This window comes from Brachionichthys hirsutus, chromosome 23, assembly GCF_040956055.1.
Source record: "Brachionichthys hirsutus isolate HB-005 chromosome 23, CSIRO-AGI_Bhir_v1, whole genome shotgun sequence".
Lineage (NCBI taxonomy): Eukaryota > Metazoa > Chordata > Actinopteri > Lophiiformes > Brachionichthyidae > Brachionichthys > Brachionichthys hirsutus.
This window is the reverse complement of record NC_090919.1, coordinates 6,995,123-7,013,415: the sequence shown is the minus strand read 5'-3', so window position 1 is coordinate 7,013,415 and position 18,293 is coordinate 6,995,123. Positions and strand designations below refer to the sequence as shown.

Here is an 18,293-nt window from a genome sequence, read left to right as displayed (position 1 = left end):
CTATGACAGCTTAGCTACTGGCGTGTAGTCCAATAATACACATTTAAAAGTGATGATTTGTGGTCTGATACAAAAGGGTTCAGTGGAAATACAATTAATTGATCAATATCAATACCATACGTGAGAACCAGATCCAAGGTATGATTAAAAGCTGTGGGTGGGTTCTTTCACTCTGTGGGAGGAGCCAATTGAGTCCAGCAATGAGAGGAAGGCAGTAGCAAGGCAGCCGTCACTGACGTCTACATGAATGTTAAAATCTCCCACAACAAGTATCTGTTCTGCTTTCAGAACTAAGCTTGTTAAACATTCAGAAAATTCTGACATGAAATCAGAGTCTGGGCCTGGAGGGCGGTAAACTATAACAATCAGGACTGGCTGGCTTGATTTCCATGTTGGGAGAGACAGACTAAGAATAAGACTCTCAAAGGAGGTATAGTTAATTTAGGTTTAGGGTTAATCTGGAGCTCCGAGTTATAGATGGCTCCAACTCCACCTCCTCGGCCGGCGTCTCCAGAAATGTGAGAGTTAACATAACTGGGAGGCGTGGCTTCATTTAAACTGAAATAATCTTCAGGACCAGCCAGGTTTCAGTCAAACAAAAAGTATCTACATGCTGATCTGAGATCAGATCATTTATTAAAAATGATCACGGTTAACCAGAATGTATCGGTTTACCTGAACGTAACGTTTCTATCGGTTTACCTGAACGTAACGTTTCTATCGGTTTACCTGAACGTAACGTTTCTGTCGGTTTACCTAAACGTAGCGTTTCTATCGGTTTACCTGAACGTAACGTTTCTATCGGTTTACCTAAACGTAACGTTTCTATCGGTTTACCTGAACGTAGCGTTTCTATCGGTTTACCTGAATGTAACGTTTCTATCGGTTTACCTGAATGTAACGTTTCTATCGGTTTACCTGAACATAACGTTTCTATCGGTTTACCTGAACGTAACGTTTCTATCGGTTTACCTGAACGTAACGTTTCTATCGGTTTACCTGAACGTAACGTTTCTATCGGTTTACCTGAACGTAACGTTTCTATCGGTTTACCTGAACGTAACGTTTCTATCGGTTTACCTGAACGTAACGTTTCTATCGGTTTACCTGAACGTAACGTTTCTATCGGTTTACCTGAACGTAACGTTTCTATCGGTTTACCTGAACGTAACGTTTCTATCGGTTTACCTGAACGTAGCGTTTCTATCGGTTTACCTAAACGTAGCGTTTCTATCGGTTTACCTAAACGTAACGTTTCCTGTCACGGGAACGAAATAACCAGTAGAGGGCAGGCGACCTTAAAGCGTTGTTTATTCAAACATATGACAGGTGAGTATAAACACACAAGCAGGAGCAAATCGTTAGCCTCTTAGCATCAGGCTAACGAAATGCATCTCTTTCAATGTACAGAAACGCTTCTTTAAGTGCTTTGTCGAGACTTGCAGTCGTGTTTGGTGCAATTTTAATCAGAAGTAAACCGATTCTGTATGAACCGCTTCAACACAGGAAGTTTGGGATTTGGCAAATATTTTAGTTTTCTTAACTGCCAATTCACTTTTTCGGAAATGTTTAAATTAAAATATGCCCCCCCCCCCACACACACACACACACAATTGCAACTAATGACATCATTCCCTCCGACCTCATTCTGGTTAGTTATCTTGTTTCAACGGCGTCACGTGTTCTGCTGCATCGATGACATCACTGACGGTAACTTCAACGGCCACTGAATCCATCAGAGACCACCGAGGAAACGGCTGCTAGTGAAAATAGAATCCCTGAGAGAAAACAAGCTCTTACTTTTTAATCTAACTGGGGACAGAAGACTGGAAGACAGAAATACTCCTCGTCATAGAGGAGAAATACTTCCACTCATAGAAGAGAAATACTCCTAGTCATAGGAAAAATACTCCTCGTCAGAGGAGAAATACTCCTCGTCATAGAGGAGAAATACTCCTAGTCATAGGAGAAATACTCCTCGTCAGAGGAGAAATACTCCTAGTCATAGGAGAAATACTCCTCGTCAGAGGAGAAATACTCCTCGTCAGAGGAGAAATACTCCTAGTCATAGGAGAAATACTCCTCGTCAGAGGAGAAATACTCCTCGTCAGAGGAGAAATACTCCTAGTCATAGGAGAAATACTCCTCGTCAGAGGAGAAATACTCCTCGTCATAGAGAAGAAATACTTCCACTCAGAGGAGAAATACTTCTAGTCATAGAAGAGAAATACTTCCACTCATAGAAGAGAAATACTCCTAGTCAGAGGAGAAATACTTCTAGTCATAGAAGAGAAATACTCCTAGTCATAGGAGAAATACTCCTAGTCATAGGAGAAATACTCCTCGTCATAGAGGAGAAATACTCCTCGTCATAGAGGAGAAATACTTCCACTCATAGAAGAGAAATACTCCTAGTCATAGGAGAAATACTCCTCATAGAAGAGAAATACTCCTAGTCATAGGAGAAATACTCCTAGTCATAGGAGAAATACTCCTCGTCATAGAGGAGAAATACTTCCACTCATAGAAGAGAAATACTCCTAGTCATAGGAGAAATACTCCTCATCATAGAGGAGAAATACTCCTAGTCAGAGGAGAAATACTCCTAGTCATAGAGGAGAAATACTCCTAGTCATAGGAGAAATACTCCTAGTCAGAGGAGAAATACTCCTAGTCATAGAGGAGAAATACTCCTAGTCATAGGAGAAATACTCCTCGTCAGAGGAGAAATACTCCTAGTCAGAGGAGAAATACTCCTAGTTATAGAGGAGAAATACTCCTAGTTATAGAGGAGAAATACTCCTAGTCAGGAGAAATACTCCTAGTCATAGGAGACATACTCCTCGTCAGAGGAGAAATACTCCTAGTCATAGGAGAAATACTCCTCGTCAGAGGAGAAATACTCCTAGTCATAGGAGAAATACTCCTCGTCAGAGGAGAAATACTCCTCGTCATAGAGAAGAAATACTTCCACTCAGAGGAGAAATACTTCTAGTCATAGAAGAGAAATACTTCCACTCATAGAAGAGAAATACTCCTAGTCAGAGGAGAAATACTTCTAGTCATAGAAGAGAAATACTTCCACTCATAGAAGAGAAATACTCCTAGTCATAGGAGAAATACTCCTAGTCATAGGAGAAATACTCCTCGTCATAGAGGAGAAATACTTCCACTCATAGAAGAGAAATACTCCTAGTCATAGGAGAAATACTCCTCGTCATAGAGGAGAAATACTCCTAGTCAGAGGAGAAATACTCCTAGTCATAGAGGAGAAATACTCCTAGTCATAGGAGAAATACTCCTAGTCAGAGGAGAAATACTCCTAGTCATAGAGGAGAAATACTCCTAGTCATAGGAGAAATACTCCTCGTCAGAGGAGAAATACTCCTAGTCAGAGGAGAAATACTCCTAGTTATAGAGGAGAAATACTCCTAGTTATAGAGGAGAAATACTCCTAGTCAGGAGAAATACTCCTAGTCATAGGAGACATACTCCTCGCCATAGGGGAGAAATACTTCCACTCATAGAAGAGAAATACTCCTAGTCAGAGGAGAAATACTCCTAGTCAGAGGAGAAATACTTCTAGTCAGAGGAGAAATACTTCTTTCTTCATTTATGTACGCGGATTCTTTTTGTGCCGTTAGAGCTACAATGAAAGAATGAAGGTTGGTGTCGCAACAATTAGGTCAGAGATGACGCATCTCATTAAAGGCCTCCCCCCACTCTAAACGAGGGGGGGGGGGGGGGGTCACTGACTGCATGCTGCCATTCAGCGTCTTCATCATCTTCATCAGTCTCCTTGAATTGTACAGAGGGCGTCGGTATATCTTTTAACATACAACTAATTCAGCCAAGTAGAATCCCACCTCCCAATTCCTGAGTGGGTGCGACCCCCCCCCCCCCCCCCCCCCCAGACACAAACAATTTTGGTGTCCACCTATTTTAAACTCCTCCCAGAGATTTAATCTCATCCAATCTGACCACAACCCCCCCCCCCCCCCCCTCCCCCCATCGTCATTATTGCATCATTACGTGTGTTTTCTTTGACCAATAAGATGACAAAGGTAGTGATGTCACTCTTGTTGCACTGTGCAAAATACAATATAAATTCATATCTGTTTGAGCAGATGAAGAGGAGCACCCCCCCCCCCATGGGGCAGGCATCAAGAGCTGCCACTAATAAAGAGAATACGGGCAGCGACTGGTGAGAGGGTTTACGATCGTCGTTTCTATCAAACATCGTTATCAAACCGTGATTAAGATATTTGACCGTAAACAGACATCAACATTTGCTTCTAATGTTTTTGATGAGATTGCAGGAAGGAAGGTAACGTTTGTAAATGGAGCCACTTTAAACGCATCGATCAATCAATCATGGTAAAAATAAATAAAGCATTTCTGTGTTGTCCAGGTGTACAAAACAAACAATGTTCGCCTTCACATGAAATCCTGATGAGAGTCCAAGTCAGGCGTGTGACTTGTGACGAGTTTCCTCCGTTGGGAGGTAGAAATTGTTCCCTAACTTACAAATCTAGCTGACTCGACTTGACTCGGCTCGACTCGGCTCGGCTCGACTGGACTCGACTCGGCTCGACTCGGCTAAGTTCGGCTCGGCTAAGTTCAACTCGGCTAAGTTCGACTTGGCTCGACTCGGCTCGGCTCGGCTAAGTTCGACTCGGCTCGACTCGGCTCGACTCGACTCGGCTCGGCTCGGCTAAGTTCGACTCGGCTAAGTTCGACTCGGCTCGACTCGGCTCGGCTCGACTCGGCTCGACTCGGCTCGACTCGTCTGCCGCAGGGCATGCTGTGCTCCGCTGGAAGGGGCTACGTGAAACTGGTGGTGCTAGACTTATGGGGGCCCGGACAACCAAATCCTCTGCAGTCAGATTATGATTGTCTATTACGGTTTCCGGTACTAGTTAGTACTAGTTACTAAGTACTTTAGGAGCCGGATTCATTTGGGGGGGGGGGGTCCTGTACGTGTTTTGTTCGGGCCTACTTTAGGTACCCTCCATTTCCATTTTTAAACATTAGCTGTGTAAACAAGAGCTTAGCAACAGTAACCTAAAGGAATGGACCCAACCAGGGACAAATGCCTGCCAGCTCGTCCCTGGTAGGCGTGGCAAAGTCCCTTTGGCATAACTTGCAGCAACAACGATGGCAGATATTTGTCCATGTTTTGCTCATTGTGTTTCTTTCAGAAAATTATTTGGTCCTAATCGCTTAATAAAGCAGTTTGTAAAATATAAAAACTTCCCTTGAACAAACCCCCCCGATGAAGAGCTTCTTTTGGACAGGCGTCCTGTGAGGGACAATGGACGGAAGCCCTTCTCAGGTGCCGACGTGCCCGTGGTCCTGGGGGGATAAGCAGTCCTCAGAGTGGGTGGGGTGTCGGGTGGTCTGCTTGTAGCTCAGGAGAGCCTGCTGCTTCTCTTCTGAGCTGTAGTCCAGAGAGTGGGGGTGGACCTGCTGGATGTGCCTCTTGATGGTGCTGACCTTCAACGTGGCCAGAGTGGCTCCACACACCATGCAAATGAGGCCGTGTCTGCAGCAGTTGTACTCCATCAGGTACTCGACGCGCCACCGCACCTGGTAGTTCCTCCTCTGGTCCTTCCCGGGGTAATGGCTGTGGCGCGAGGGAGGAGCTGCAGCTTTGTCGTCCTTCACTCTGCCCGTCGTCTCCTCCGTCTTCACCAGTTTGCTGGCCGATCCGACGTCCACCGTCTCTCCAATAATATTCAGGACTTCAGCTCTGCTCAGGTCGACTTCTGGTAAGATAAGGGTATCACAGAGAAGGTGATGCGAGAGTTAAACAAGATGAAAGCTGACCTGTTGCTCATTGAGGACACGGCTGAAAGAGGAATACTCCAAGGGGACCAGAGACAGCCTGGTGAAAGTCACGCTCTCGCCAAACCAAGTAACGAAGGAATAAAAGCTCTCAAGATAACAAAATAAGAAAAAAAGGCATGACGCTTGGGGAGTTGGGACGTTGTCTGAAGCAGGGGCCCCAACCACCGGGCGGCGGCCTGGTACCGGTACCAGAGGCATTTGTTACCGGGTCACAGAAAGAATAAATAATTACCGCTAATAGCATTTCCGTTGTATTGATTATTAGAGTCTGACAGGTGTTTTATTTTGAAAAAAGACCGGATTTCTCTGACATAACTTTCGGTCGGTCAATCTTGACACGTCAAGATGCTTGTCTTGTTCACGTGATCAAAAAAATAAACTCGAAAACTCGTGAAAATGAGTCAAAAACAAACGTCTTTGGAGAGCTTGTTTGCAAAGAGGAAGAGGCCATCTGAGGAGAATAGAAGTCGAGCTACCAGGAGTCCTACTTCACCAGGTGACTCATGCACCAAGTCCGCTAGCGCCTTGTGAAGCTGCTTCACGGGCCCAGTGATATTCCTCTAGTACTTTCAGACGGGCGTCTAAATGATCCATTTGTGTCTTTGAGGATCTTTGATTCCGTGACACATTTTTTTTAGTCAGGATTGCGTTAACTTAAATGAAACCCAGTTCGTCGTTTCGTTGTGATTCCTGATTTATGATGCTTTATGACATGCAGTGGATTCATTGCTTGCTCTAAACAAATAATTGTCAGATGTGGACGGTACCTAAAACTGATCAAGGCCATAAGAGAGTGCATAAAGACTGTAGCTTCACAACAATAGCTCACCATCTTGCATCCGTGCACCTTCAGCATAGTAATCTTTGGTCCAGGCAGCAGCCATGGCCTCCCTTTCTTGCCGGCTCAGGGTCATAGTCTCGGGATGAAATTCTTGGATGTGGCGGCGGAAGGTGCTAACCTTAGATTCATGCAGAACCCGAGAACACACCATGCAGACAGTGCCCCTGTCTTGAGGCCCGTAGGCCACCAGGTAGTCAAGACGGAGCCGCCGCGGGTGACCCCCCAACAGCCGCCTCTTCCTTTGCTGCCGGGGGGGCTGGAGTCCCTCTGGTGGAGATACAACGCCTCCGTCCTCACTGATAAGGAAAGTGTCCTGAGTTAAAGTGCCATCACCCCCTGGTGGTGATTCAGTGTTGAGCTGCATGGCCCCCACATCCTGAGGCGAGAGGTCCGTGCCATCGTTTTTGGTGTCGGGCTCTGATTTGATTCGGTTTTCAGGCTCGTCTGTGATGAAGCAGAGAATAAAAGATTAAAATATACACCAAATACTGTTTCTTGGAGCACCGGCTCCACGAAGGTACTATTCCTGGGTATTCTTGATCCCAAGAACATTAATTCAAACTATTTAAGTTATATTTAATCTATTTAACCATCAAGAGCGGCTGGACTCTATATTTCTCTGCCGTGGTGCTGGAGAGGAGGATTAGAGGAGGAGGATAGACGAACCTCGGGTTCAGGTTGTGGAACACTGGACCAGCTCCACACCCTCCATCGGGTGCTCGAGGGTTCGTGGGAGTTCGCCCAACCAGTCCACAAGTGTTTTATGGTTTTGGAGAGGGCGGTTACTTCGCGACGGTATCCTCAGCGTGCACTGGGGCGGTTTGCAGCCGAGTGTGAAGCGAGTGGGATGAGGGTCGGCACCTCAAACTCCCAGGCCATGGTTCTGACCGGGTAAAGGTGGTCTGCCTTCCTTTGATTGGTGGGAAGTCTTTGCCTCAAGTGGAATAGTTCAAGTACCTCGGGGACTTACTTACGAGTGAGACTGAAAGACGGATCGGTGCAGTCGTGGTGTCGGTCTGTCGAGGTGAAGAAGGAGCTGAGCCGAAAGGCAAAGCTCTCGATTTTTACCGGCCGGTCTACGTTCCTACTCTCTCCTCTGGCCATGAGCTCTGGGTAGTGACCGAAAGGACAAGATCAATGATACAAGCGGTCGAAATTCATTTACTCCGCAGGGTGGCTGGGCGCACCCTGAGAGACGGGGGGGGGGGGGGGGCTCAGAGTTGAGCCGCTCCTCCTCCACATCGAGAGGAGGTGGCTCGGGCATCTATTCCGGATGCCTCCTGGACGCCTCCCTGGGGAGGTGTTCCGGGCATGTCCCACAGGAAGGAGACTACAGGGAAGACCCAGGACACGCTGGAGAGACTATGTCTCTCTCTACTGGCCTGGGAACGCCTCGGGATCCCCCCCTGGAAGAGCTGGAGGAGGAGTCTGGGGACGGGGAAGTCTGGAAAGCCCTGCTGAGACTGTTGCGACCCGACCCCGGATAAGCGGTGGAGGATGAGTGGATGTTGAAGCGGGTGATGAAGGTGCAGATTACTAGACTCTTCAGCGCACCCTGTTACGGGCGCTGATACAGACGTAGCGTCTCACACCACCAGGTAAAACCCGTAGGCCCAACATTTTCAGAACTTCCAGGTTATCTGGAATCAACTTGGGTTGCCTGCTGAGCCGCTGAATCAAGACTACCACCATTGATTTAAGTGCAACTTTTCAGTCATTTTGTCTTGTTTGAGGTATTACCATGGCAACACCAATCCAGTTTAGCGGACCTGAACGTTAGCCACACTTTGAGCGTACATCTTTTCTCACCATGAGTCTGAGCCCAGGCCTGCAGGACGTAGTGCTTCTCCTCGGAGCTGTAAACCAAGGACTCTGGGTGGCTGTCCAACACGTGTCTCTTGATGTGGTCCAGGTGAAGGGAGGGCAGTTCTCCTCCACACACCATGCACAGCAGTCTGCCGGCCTCGGCCTCGTACTCCATCAGAAACTCCTGTCGGAACCAGGCGTGCAGCGAGTCGTTTAGGTAGCGCTCAAGAGTCTGGACCGAGGGCCCAGGAAGGTCCTGGTGCTGCTCTTCCGCCTGGGGGGCTTCACCCTCCTCAGAGTGGGGAGACAGGCATGAAGGCTGCTGGGTTGTCATGAGGTAGAGGGGATCTGCTGCATATAAAAATGAAAACATGAAATAAGGCATTCGAGATGGCGATGCTTTCTTTATCATTTTGTTCTTCTTTGATATTGCGTTTCACTGAAAGGTTCCCAGATACTTATATGAAATATCTGAGCCAGTCTTTGGTCAAAGCAGCAAACAGATGCAGCAGGACAGCGTCCCTCATTCCTGACATCACAACGGGGGAGGTGCTGCAGTGACGTGCAGTCAGGGGAGGCAAGTGAGGCACAGCCTCACCTGTCATCATATAAAATCATATAAAAATCATGTATGTGTATTATTAAAAATAATATGAAAATAATATAATATATAATATAACATCAGTGATATTATATTATATATTTTATGAGTTTTTCATTTTTAATAATACAATTAGTGCGTCACGTATTCTTGTGCTCAGCGGCATTAAAATACTGCAGAATGAGGCTAGTGTAATACCGCCTTCAGCCCATAGGAGACCCGTGAGTGATTCAGCGCACTCATCAGCTGATCCGCTCGTTCGAGACGGGCTTGTGAACACGGAAGCGCTGGCTGTCTGGATGTCTGGACGTCAAGCAAGAACCCGTGTTTTCTGCTTTCTGGACTCGGATGGGATATTGCGACATGAAGAATTTACCGAGAAGCCTCCAAACACGAGCAGCGACCGCGCGTATTCATGGTCAAATTGCGCTAAAAACTTTTGAGACGTCCCGGATAGACCTGGCTTTGGACGGACAGCAGAGACTTAACATTAGCGTACACAAAGCTAAGGAAAAGGAGAACCGAGAGATGTTATTCTATTTATATGTTATATTGCACTGTTGCTGCTTCGAGCCCGTGAGACCGGCGTCCGGCCATTTCTGGGACCGATTCGAGCAGAACCGCGGCGGACTGGGCCTGACAGAGAGTCCATTAGATGGGAACGAGTGTTCTGAAACGTTCTGGAGAACATAAGCTGTCAAATGAAGCCTCTCTCTCTCTCTCTCTCTCTCTCTCAGCGCAGCCCCAGCTGGACACGGACACGCCCCCTCACCCACACATAGACCCGTCTCAGAACATGTGTTTAACAGTTAAACATCAGTTAAACTTTAACTGATCAACACACACATCCACACACATCCAACGCTGCACGCACACTGATACGCAGTTTAATAATTTCATGTCATATAATTTCATTAAATATTTTGTAAATACGCAGATTATGTGTGGTCTCCCCTTTTTGTCATAAACTGATGAGCCGGGTTTGTGACAATATGTAAAAAATTCTGGTACGAATTTTTAAACAAAACACGTTAAATGTTGCCAATCAAATGATGAATAAGCTGTCGGTTCATTTATTAGTAAATCTGACTGTGCCTCACCAGACATGAACCCCACCGCACGTCACTGAGGTGCTGCCAGACATGTTTCAGTACTTGATTGCAGAACTACGCAGGATTGAATGGACGGTTTCATTTTGCAGTTTTTGGGTTAGTAATGACCCGAAAACACCAAAATATTAGAAACATTCATTTCATTTCATTTTCTAACCGCTTATTCCACTATCGGGTCACGGGCCAAGCTGGAGCCAATCCCAGCAGTCAGTGGGCGAGAGGCAGGGGACACCCTGGACAAGCCGCCAGTTCATCGCAGGGCAACACAGAGACATACAACCAGCCACACTCACACTCACACCTACGGGCAATTTAGTGCCACCAATCAGCCTAAGCTGCATGTCTTTGGTGGGAGGAAGCCGGAGAACCCGGAGAGAACCCACGCAGACACGGGGAGAACCTGCAAACTCCTCACAGAATGGCCACAAGCCGGAGACGAACCTGCGACCATCTCGCTGTGAGGCAACAGTGCTTACCACTGCGCCACCGAGCCGCCCCATATTAGAAACATGGTAAAAGTAATTTATTCATAATACGTCCCCTTTAAACTGCATGTTTTTGAAGGTGGGAGGAAACCCACACGGAGACGGGAAAACATATAAACTCTGCACCTACTTGCTGTGAGGCGACAGTGCTAACCACTACACCACCAAGCTACCAATGTTAAATTACCATTAGTACATTATGCTGCGTCATGATTCTGTAAATAAGGAGTAGAGAGAGACAATGTCCTTCGGTGGACATCGTGGGTGAGACGGCAGAAACTGTCGTACACTCGATTCGCTTGCTCGTCGTTAACAGACATTGTTCTCTTCGTTTAAGGGCTGTTTGGTGAAATGTCCAACGCAGGAAGGTTCCATGTTCGAACCCGCTTTAGGGTGGACATCCAGTGTAACGACATCCCAAGATCCGAACCCTGAACCTGTTGTTGTTTATCGTGCAGCACTTGACACGTCAGACTGCTGTTAGCTCAAAGTACTTAAAGTGATGAAATTCATCAAAACGTCAATACTGGTGCTCAAGTTCAAAAGAATTGCTGATATATTATCACATTTAATGACTATATTATAACGTTTAATTACTCTATTATAATGTTTAATTACTATATTATAACATTTAATTACTATATTATAACATTTAATTGCTCTATTATAATGTTTAATTACTATATCATAACATTTAATTACTATATTATAACATTTAATTACTCTATTATAACGTTTAATTACTATATTATAACATTTAATTACTATATTATAACGTTTAATTACTCTATTATAATGTTTAATTACTATATTATAACATTTAATTACTATATTATAACATTTAATTGCTCTATTATAATGTTTAATTACTATATCATAACATTTAATTACTATATTATAACATTTAATTACTCTATTATAACGTTTAATTACTATATTATAACATTTAATTACTATATTATAACGTTTAATTACTCTATTATAATGTTTAATTACTATATTATAACATTTAATTACTCTATTATAACGTTTAATTACTATATTATAACATTTAATTACTCTATTATAACGTTTAATTACTATATTATAACATTTAATTACTATATTATAGTGTTTAATTGCTATAGTATAACATTTAATTACTATATTATAACATTTAATTACTATATTATAACGTTGAATTACTATATTATAACGTTTAATTACTCTATTATAACGTTTAATTACTATATTATAACATTTAATTACTATATTATAATGTTTAATTGCTATAGTATAACATTTAATTACTATATTATAACATTTAATTACTATATTATAACGTTGAATTACTATATTATAACGTTTAATTACTATATTATAACGTTTAATTACTATATTATAACATTTAATTACGATATTATAACGTTGAATTACTATATTAAAACGTTTAATTACTATATTATAACGTTTAATTACTATATTATAACATTTAATTACTATATTATAATGTTTAATTACTATATTATAACATTTAATTACTATATTATAACGTTTAATTACTATATTACAACGTTTAATTACTATATTATAACATTTAATTACTATATTATAACGTTTAATTACTATATTATAACATTTAATTACTTTACCCAACTGCAGAACCTAGTTTCACGTTTCACTTCAGCAATGAAGTTATTATCGAAGAAGAAATCTTTATCGTCAGAGCAGCAGGTTTTTCTGGGCTGGTACTCGAACCGGCAACCCTCCGGTTCCACGCTGAGCCGCCTCCATTTACGTTTACCTCCATCATCAGTCTCTCGCCAAGGCGAGGCCCTTTGCTGCCACGCATCAGAAGGATTGAAACTCTTCGTTATCATTGATCACCTGTGAAACTGTTGAAGCTGAACTTTTCCCTCCGCTCTGCACTTCCTCATCACACACACACACACACACACACACACGCACAAACATACACAGCATGGGCGTGTTCTACCCACCGGCGCCATGTTGGTCCGTCTCCAGCTGCTCCTCCAGATGTAACGGTCTGTCGTCGGTGCCGTACGACCCCCGACCCCCTTCCAGACCCAGGTGGCTCGGTCCGTCCTCGGTGCCGTACGACCCCCGACCCCCTTCCAGACCCAGGTGGCTCGGTCCGTCCTCCCTCCGACCCCCTTCCACACCCAGGTGGCTCGGTCCGTCCTCGGTGCCGTACGACCCCCGACCCCCTTCCAGACCCAGGTGGCTCTCCCACCCCGAGCGAATGACCTCCTTGTCAGCGGCGCTCCACAGCAGGGAGTCCGGGTGCTTCTGTCTAATGTGTCTCTTGATGGTGCTGAGCTTCAGGGTGGCCAGCGAGCTGCCGCAGACCATGCATATCATGCCGTGCCGCTGGGGGTCAAAGTCCATCAAGTACTCGCAACGCCAGTACTCGTGGTAGTAACGGCGGTGGTCGCGGCCCGGTATCCGGCTCAGGCCCGGACGCGAGGCCCTCTGGACTCGAGCCTTCCGTCCAGAGGGTCCGGGGGCGGGGGACAGCAGGAAGGGGAGGTCTTGGCTCTCTGTGATGCTCCAGTAGCTCGTACCTGGGGAGATGACAGGCATAACCCCGCCCGGCTCGGACTCCTCCTCGCCATGGCCATTGGCAAGCGCGCCCCCACCTGACAGGAAGGAGAGGAAACGGATCGGCTGAGAAAGGTTCATTACATTCTTAAAATCCAACGTAAATGTCTCTTTAAAGATCTACGGCGTCCTCGTCTCACGACAACGCTGGAGACAACGCTGGAGACAATGCTGGAGACAACGCTGGAGACACTGAGTTTATGTACGAGTACCTGTAAGGTACAATTACTGCATAGTGTCTACGCACCGCCCCCCTCCTTGTTTCCAGTTATTTTAAATGGGAAACATTGATTTGAGATAAGGTGATCAAAAAAGTCAATCAGAGAACAAGATTTTTGGGCAGAATGTCTGCTTTTGTCTCCGGACGCTTGCTGGAGCCTCGTTCAGCCCCTCTTTGACTATGCTAGCACCTCCTGGTATTCAAACATCAAAGTGTCCCTGAAAACCAGGCTCCAAACCTCCCAAAACAAACTGATTGGGCTACTCCTCAATCTGGGGCCCATGACCCACCTTCTTCCTGGACATTTTGCTAGCCTAAAATGGCTCAGGGTAGAAGACAGGGTTAAACAGCTCAAAATGGGATTGGCATTTAAAATAGTCAATGCAGCTCTGCCCTCAGTCCCCTCAATCCCTGCATACCTGAATAAACACCTCCACAGATTTAGTGACACCCACAGCCACAACACTAGAGGGAGCTCAAACAACAACCTGATTACCCCCTCCTATAGGACTAACATGGGTAAATCATCTTTTTACAATACTGCCCCCTAAGGGTGGAACTGTTTTTGACTCCTGCCCTCAAAACATGCACCTCTTTGGCCTCCTTCAAAACGGCCCTAAAAATACACCTTTCAGGGGACAGAAACGGAGATAGTCATCACGACTCTCTCCGGATCAACCCCCCCCCCCCCCCCTTTTTGTCCACCTACGTTGTACATATTATGTGTCTTTTTAATTTATTGATCGTTTTGCATCTGTGGTGTAATTTATTTTAATTTTATTGTTTATTGCATCAATTGAGTAATTAAATATTAGATTTATTTGTATTGTTAAATGTCGATGATTTATGTACGAAGGACTTTCAACAGAAACAAGACCGCAAGGGCTTTTTAGAAATGCTCCTCTTAGACAGGATGTGTGACTGTACTTGTACTGTAATACATGCTATTGTGTGACTGTACTTGTACTGTAATACATGCTACTGTTTACTGTACTTGTACTGTAATACATGCTACTGTGTGACTGTACTTGTACTGTAATACATGCTACTGTTTACTGTACTTCAACTGTAATACATGCTACTGTTTGACTGTACTTGTACTGTAATACATGCTACTGTGTGACTGTATTTGTACTGTAATACATGCTACTGTGTGACTGTACTTACTTGTACTGTAATACATGCTACTATTTGACTGTACTTGTACTGTAATACATGCTACTGTGTGACTGTACTTGTACTGTAATACATGCTACTGTGTGACTGTACTTGTACTCTAACATTCTATCTAATAAATATATTCATCATCATCAAGGTATCACTGCATCTTAAACGTCTTTGTAAACAGCGAGGACAACACGACACAGAGCTGGAGGCCAAAGTTACCCCCCCCCCAAAAAAATAATAATAAAATAAAACACTGTTCTTTGAACATATAATAACCCTGATCGATTCAGAGATACACAAAATGATTGATAATAAAGGAATAGTCCATCCAATCAGGTGTGAGGATGCTGCATCTATTATTTACCTCTCATGAAGGCTACGAGACGCAGTATTTATTATTTATTTCTGTCTTCTGACGAGTAGAAAACTTCCAAAGTTCATAAAACTAAATTAAACTGCGCTCAGTGTGGAAGCAGGACGTCTAAAATATAGTTTATCTGTGTCCAATGCGCGTGCGCGCTGCGCGCTGCGCGGACTCCGGCCGGGCCCGCCGCTGCCCGCTAGATGGCGGCAGAGCGCCTCTGTCGTCCGCCCCTTTGTTTATAGGAGCCACGGACACGGCGGGGGGGGGGGCACGCTGCTCCGTGGGCATTGTCCCTGACGCACCGACGGGTTCTGACAGGACAGCAGACACACGCTGAACTGGGGAAGGACCAGTAAGACCAGTAAGACCAGGAAGACCAGGAAGACCAGGAAGACCAGTAGCCGCCGTTACGCGTTACCTGGCGGGTCACGCTCCTCCCGCGTCGCGTCCTCCCCCCCGCACCGCAGGTCGACCGGCTCGGCCCCCCCGGTCTCTTCCTCGTCCATCACCGGCCTGGCTGCTGTTCCACTCGGAGCTAGCGTCGCTGTTCCGCGGCGTGGAAGTGGGACATGCCGCCCCGGCGGCGCGTTACGGCGGTAACGGAGCGCGTTACAGCGGTAACGGAGCCGCTCGACGCTCAGGAACCATCGCCCACGCGAGGCCCCCCACGCAGGAGCCAAGTTAACTTTTCAAAGAAGCACCCAATCATGTATTCCGTTGCGTGGCGGTGCGTGGCGCGCCGCGGCGGCGATCCTGCGCTCCGTGGACCCGCGCCTCGGAACCGGCCTACCCGAGCCTCATGTATTTTAAGGATCTTACTTGTCTTCAGGGTGGGGAGCCGGACTAGGGGCCCCTGGGGCTCCGTAAGGGGCTCCTGGGTAAATTTAAAGAGACAGTACCAGCGAGCAGCTCCGACCGGGGGGGCGGGGTCGGAGGGAGGGGGGCAGTCGGAGCAGCAGGCGCTAATACCGATAAGCCGCTAATACTAACGCGCCTCTCAACAAATCATGCAAACAGGGGGCGGGGCCACAAATCGGGCCCTCACTATCCCCGCCCCTTCCTTTCCCTTTGTACTTTTTTTTCTTTGATAAATTGAACCATCAAGAAATGGGCGGTTGGATGTTTAATGTTGCTCATTACAAGCAAATTAGAGTTTGATTCATTGATCAAATCCATAAGACTAGAGCACATAGAGCACACAAAACGGCTCACTGTGATCAGGTAGAGCTTTATTTGAGCTTTTCTTTCATGACATTTAAAGGAGACATTTAAAACTCACTTTCCCGAGTTTCTACACTGTTTTGGTGTTTTTGGGTCCTTATCGACCAAAAAACACCAAAACAAACCGGGAAATCACCCCCGAAAGGCGTCTGGCAGAAATCTAGCCCCCTGTGATGTCACAGAGGGCGAACATGCACAAGATGTGCACGTACATGCATGCACATTCATTGCGTGCACGCAGCTGCATGCATGTCTGCTATGAACTTAGTTTCAGTTTCGTTTTCAGAGGCTTTTCTGGCAGAAATGAGGGACGCTGTCCTGCAGCATCTGTTTGAGACAGAAATGAGGGACGCTGTCCTGCAGCATCTGTTTGAGACAGAAATGAGGGACGCTGTCCTGCAGCATCTGTTTGAGACAGAAATGAGGGACGCTGTCCTGCAGCATCTGTGTGAGACAGAAATGAGGGACGCTGTCCTGCAGCATCTGTTTGAGACAGAAATGAGGGACGCTGTCCTGCAGCATCTGTTTGAGACAGAAATGAGGGACGCTGTCCTGCAGCGTCTGTTTGAGACAGAAATGAGGGACGCTGTCCTGCAGCATGTTTGAGACAGAAATGAGGGACGCTGTCCTGCAGCATCTGTTTGAGACAGAAATGAGGGACGCTGTCCTGCAGCACCTGTTTGAGACAGACAAGGGGGACGCTGTCCTGCAGCATCTGTTTGAGACAGAAATGAGGGACGCTGTCCTGCAGCATCTGTTTGAGACAGAAATGATGGACGCTGTCCTGCAGCATCTGTTTGAGACAGAAATGAGGGACGCTGTCCTGCAGCATCTGTTTGAGACAGAAATGAGGGACGCTGTCCTGCAGCATCTGTTTGAGACAGAAACGAGGGACGCTGTCCTGCAGCATCTGTTTGAGACAGTAATGAGGGACGCTGTCCTGCAGCATCTGTTTGAGACAGTAATGAGGGACGCTGTCCTGCAGCATCTGTGTGAGACAGACATGAGGGACGCTGTCCTGCAGCATCTGTGTGAACTGCGTTAACTTGTGGAGAGAGAGTAGAATCTGTGACCTTTAAGGAACATTATTGTAGTTTATTAGCTCTTCTTTGTGGCGGCGACGCATCCGGGGTGTACCCCGCCGCTCGCCTTTAGTCGCCTGGGCTCGGCTGCAGCAGACCCGGGACCCCTGAAGTGGACAAAGTGTCTGTCGACGAGACGATTGAGGTCGTCAGGCTGGAGGACGTTTATTAATCCCTCCTGGGGAGGCTTTACACTCTCGTGTGTTTTTAGATACATAAACACCAACGGCCTGCTCCCAGAGTTGGACCGGCATTGCTCCAGTGTGGGCCACGCCGGTTTTGAACCAGCAACCCTCCAGTTTCCAACCAAGCCCTGAAGATTCTTTCAAAGTTATTGCGGAAAAACGTTATTAAGAGATTGTTGTGGAATGCATAATATAACATCATAATATAATATAACATAACATATTATAATATAACATAATATAATATAATATAATATAATATAACATATTATAATATAATATAACATATTATAATATAACATAATATAATATAATATAATATAACATATTATAATATAACATAATATAATATAATATAACATATTATACTATAACATAACATATTATAATATAACATAATATAATATAATATAATATAATATAATATAACATAATATAATATAACATAATATAATATAATATAATATAATATAATATAACATATTATAATATAATATAATATAATATAATATAATATAATATAATATAACATATTATAATATAACATAATATAATATAATATAACATATTATAATATAACATAACATATTATAATATAACATAATATAATATAATATAACAACATAACATAACATAATATATTATAACATAATAGGAGAACATTTTGACGCTTCATTGCCTCCAATGTTAGTGAAAGATTCAAAGTGATCAATAATCCAGGATCTCTTCTGGATCAGCACCAGAATCCCGTCGTCGCT

At 45.0% G+C, this 18,293-nt stretch overlaps 1 protein-coding gene across 1 annotated transcript; it reads right to left on the bottom strand.

The window, feature by feature from the left end:
• Positions 1 to 5,331: 5,331 nt before the first annotated feature.
• zfta (zinc finger translocation associated) lies at positions 5,332 to 15,553 on the bottom strand. Its single transcript, XM_068756174.1, has 5 exons — positions 15,466 to 15,553; positions 12,816 to 13,334; positions 8,501 to 8,845; positions 6,680 to 7,135; positions 5,332 to 5,768 (listed from the first exon to the last, which is right to left on the bottom strand). Exons 1-5 carry the CDS (start codon positions 15,551 to 15,553, stop codon positions 5,332 to 5,334), a joined length of 1,845 nt encoding a protein of 614 aa, XP_068612275.1.
• Positions 15,554 to 18,293: the final 2,740 nt, after the last annotated feature.

What these genes read in the sequence shown, in the direction of transcription:
- zfta (XM_068756174.1), bottom strand. Translation starts at nt 15,553, where the DNA reads ATGGACGAGGAAGAGACCGGGGGGGCCGAGCCGGTCGACCTGCGGTGC. An exon ending in GGACGGACCGAGCCACCTGG is followed by an intron (nt 8,846 to 12,815) that starts GTCTGGAAGGGG and finishes TATATGCAGCAG; the next exon opens with ATCCCCTCTACCTCATGACA. An exon ending in GGCCTGGGCTCAGACTCATG is followed by an intron (nt 7,136 to 8,500) that starts GTGAGAAAAGAT and finishes GCTTCATCACAG; the next exon opens with ACGAGCCTGAAAACCGAATC.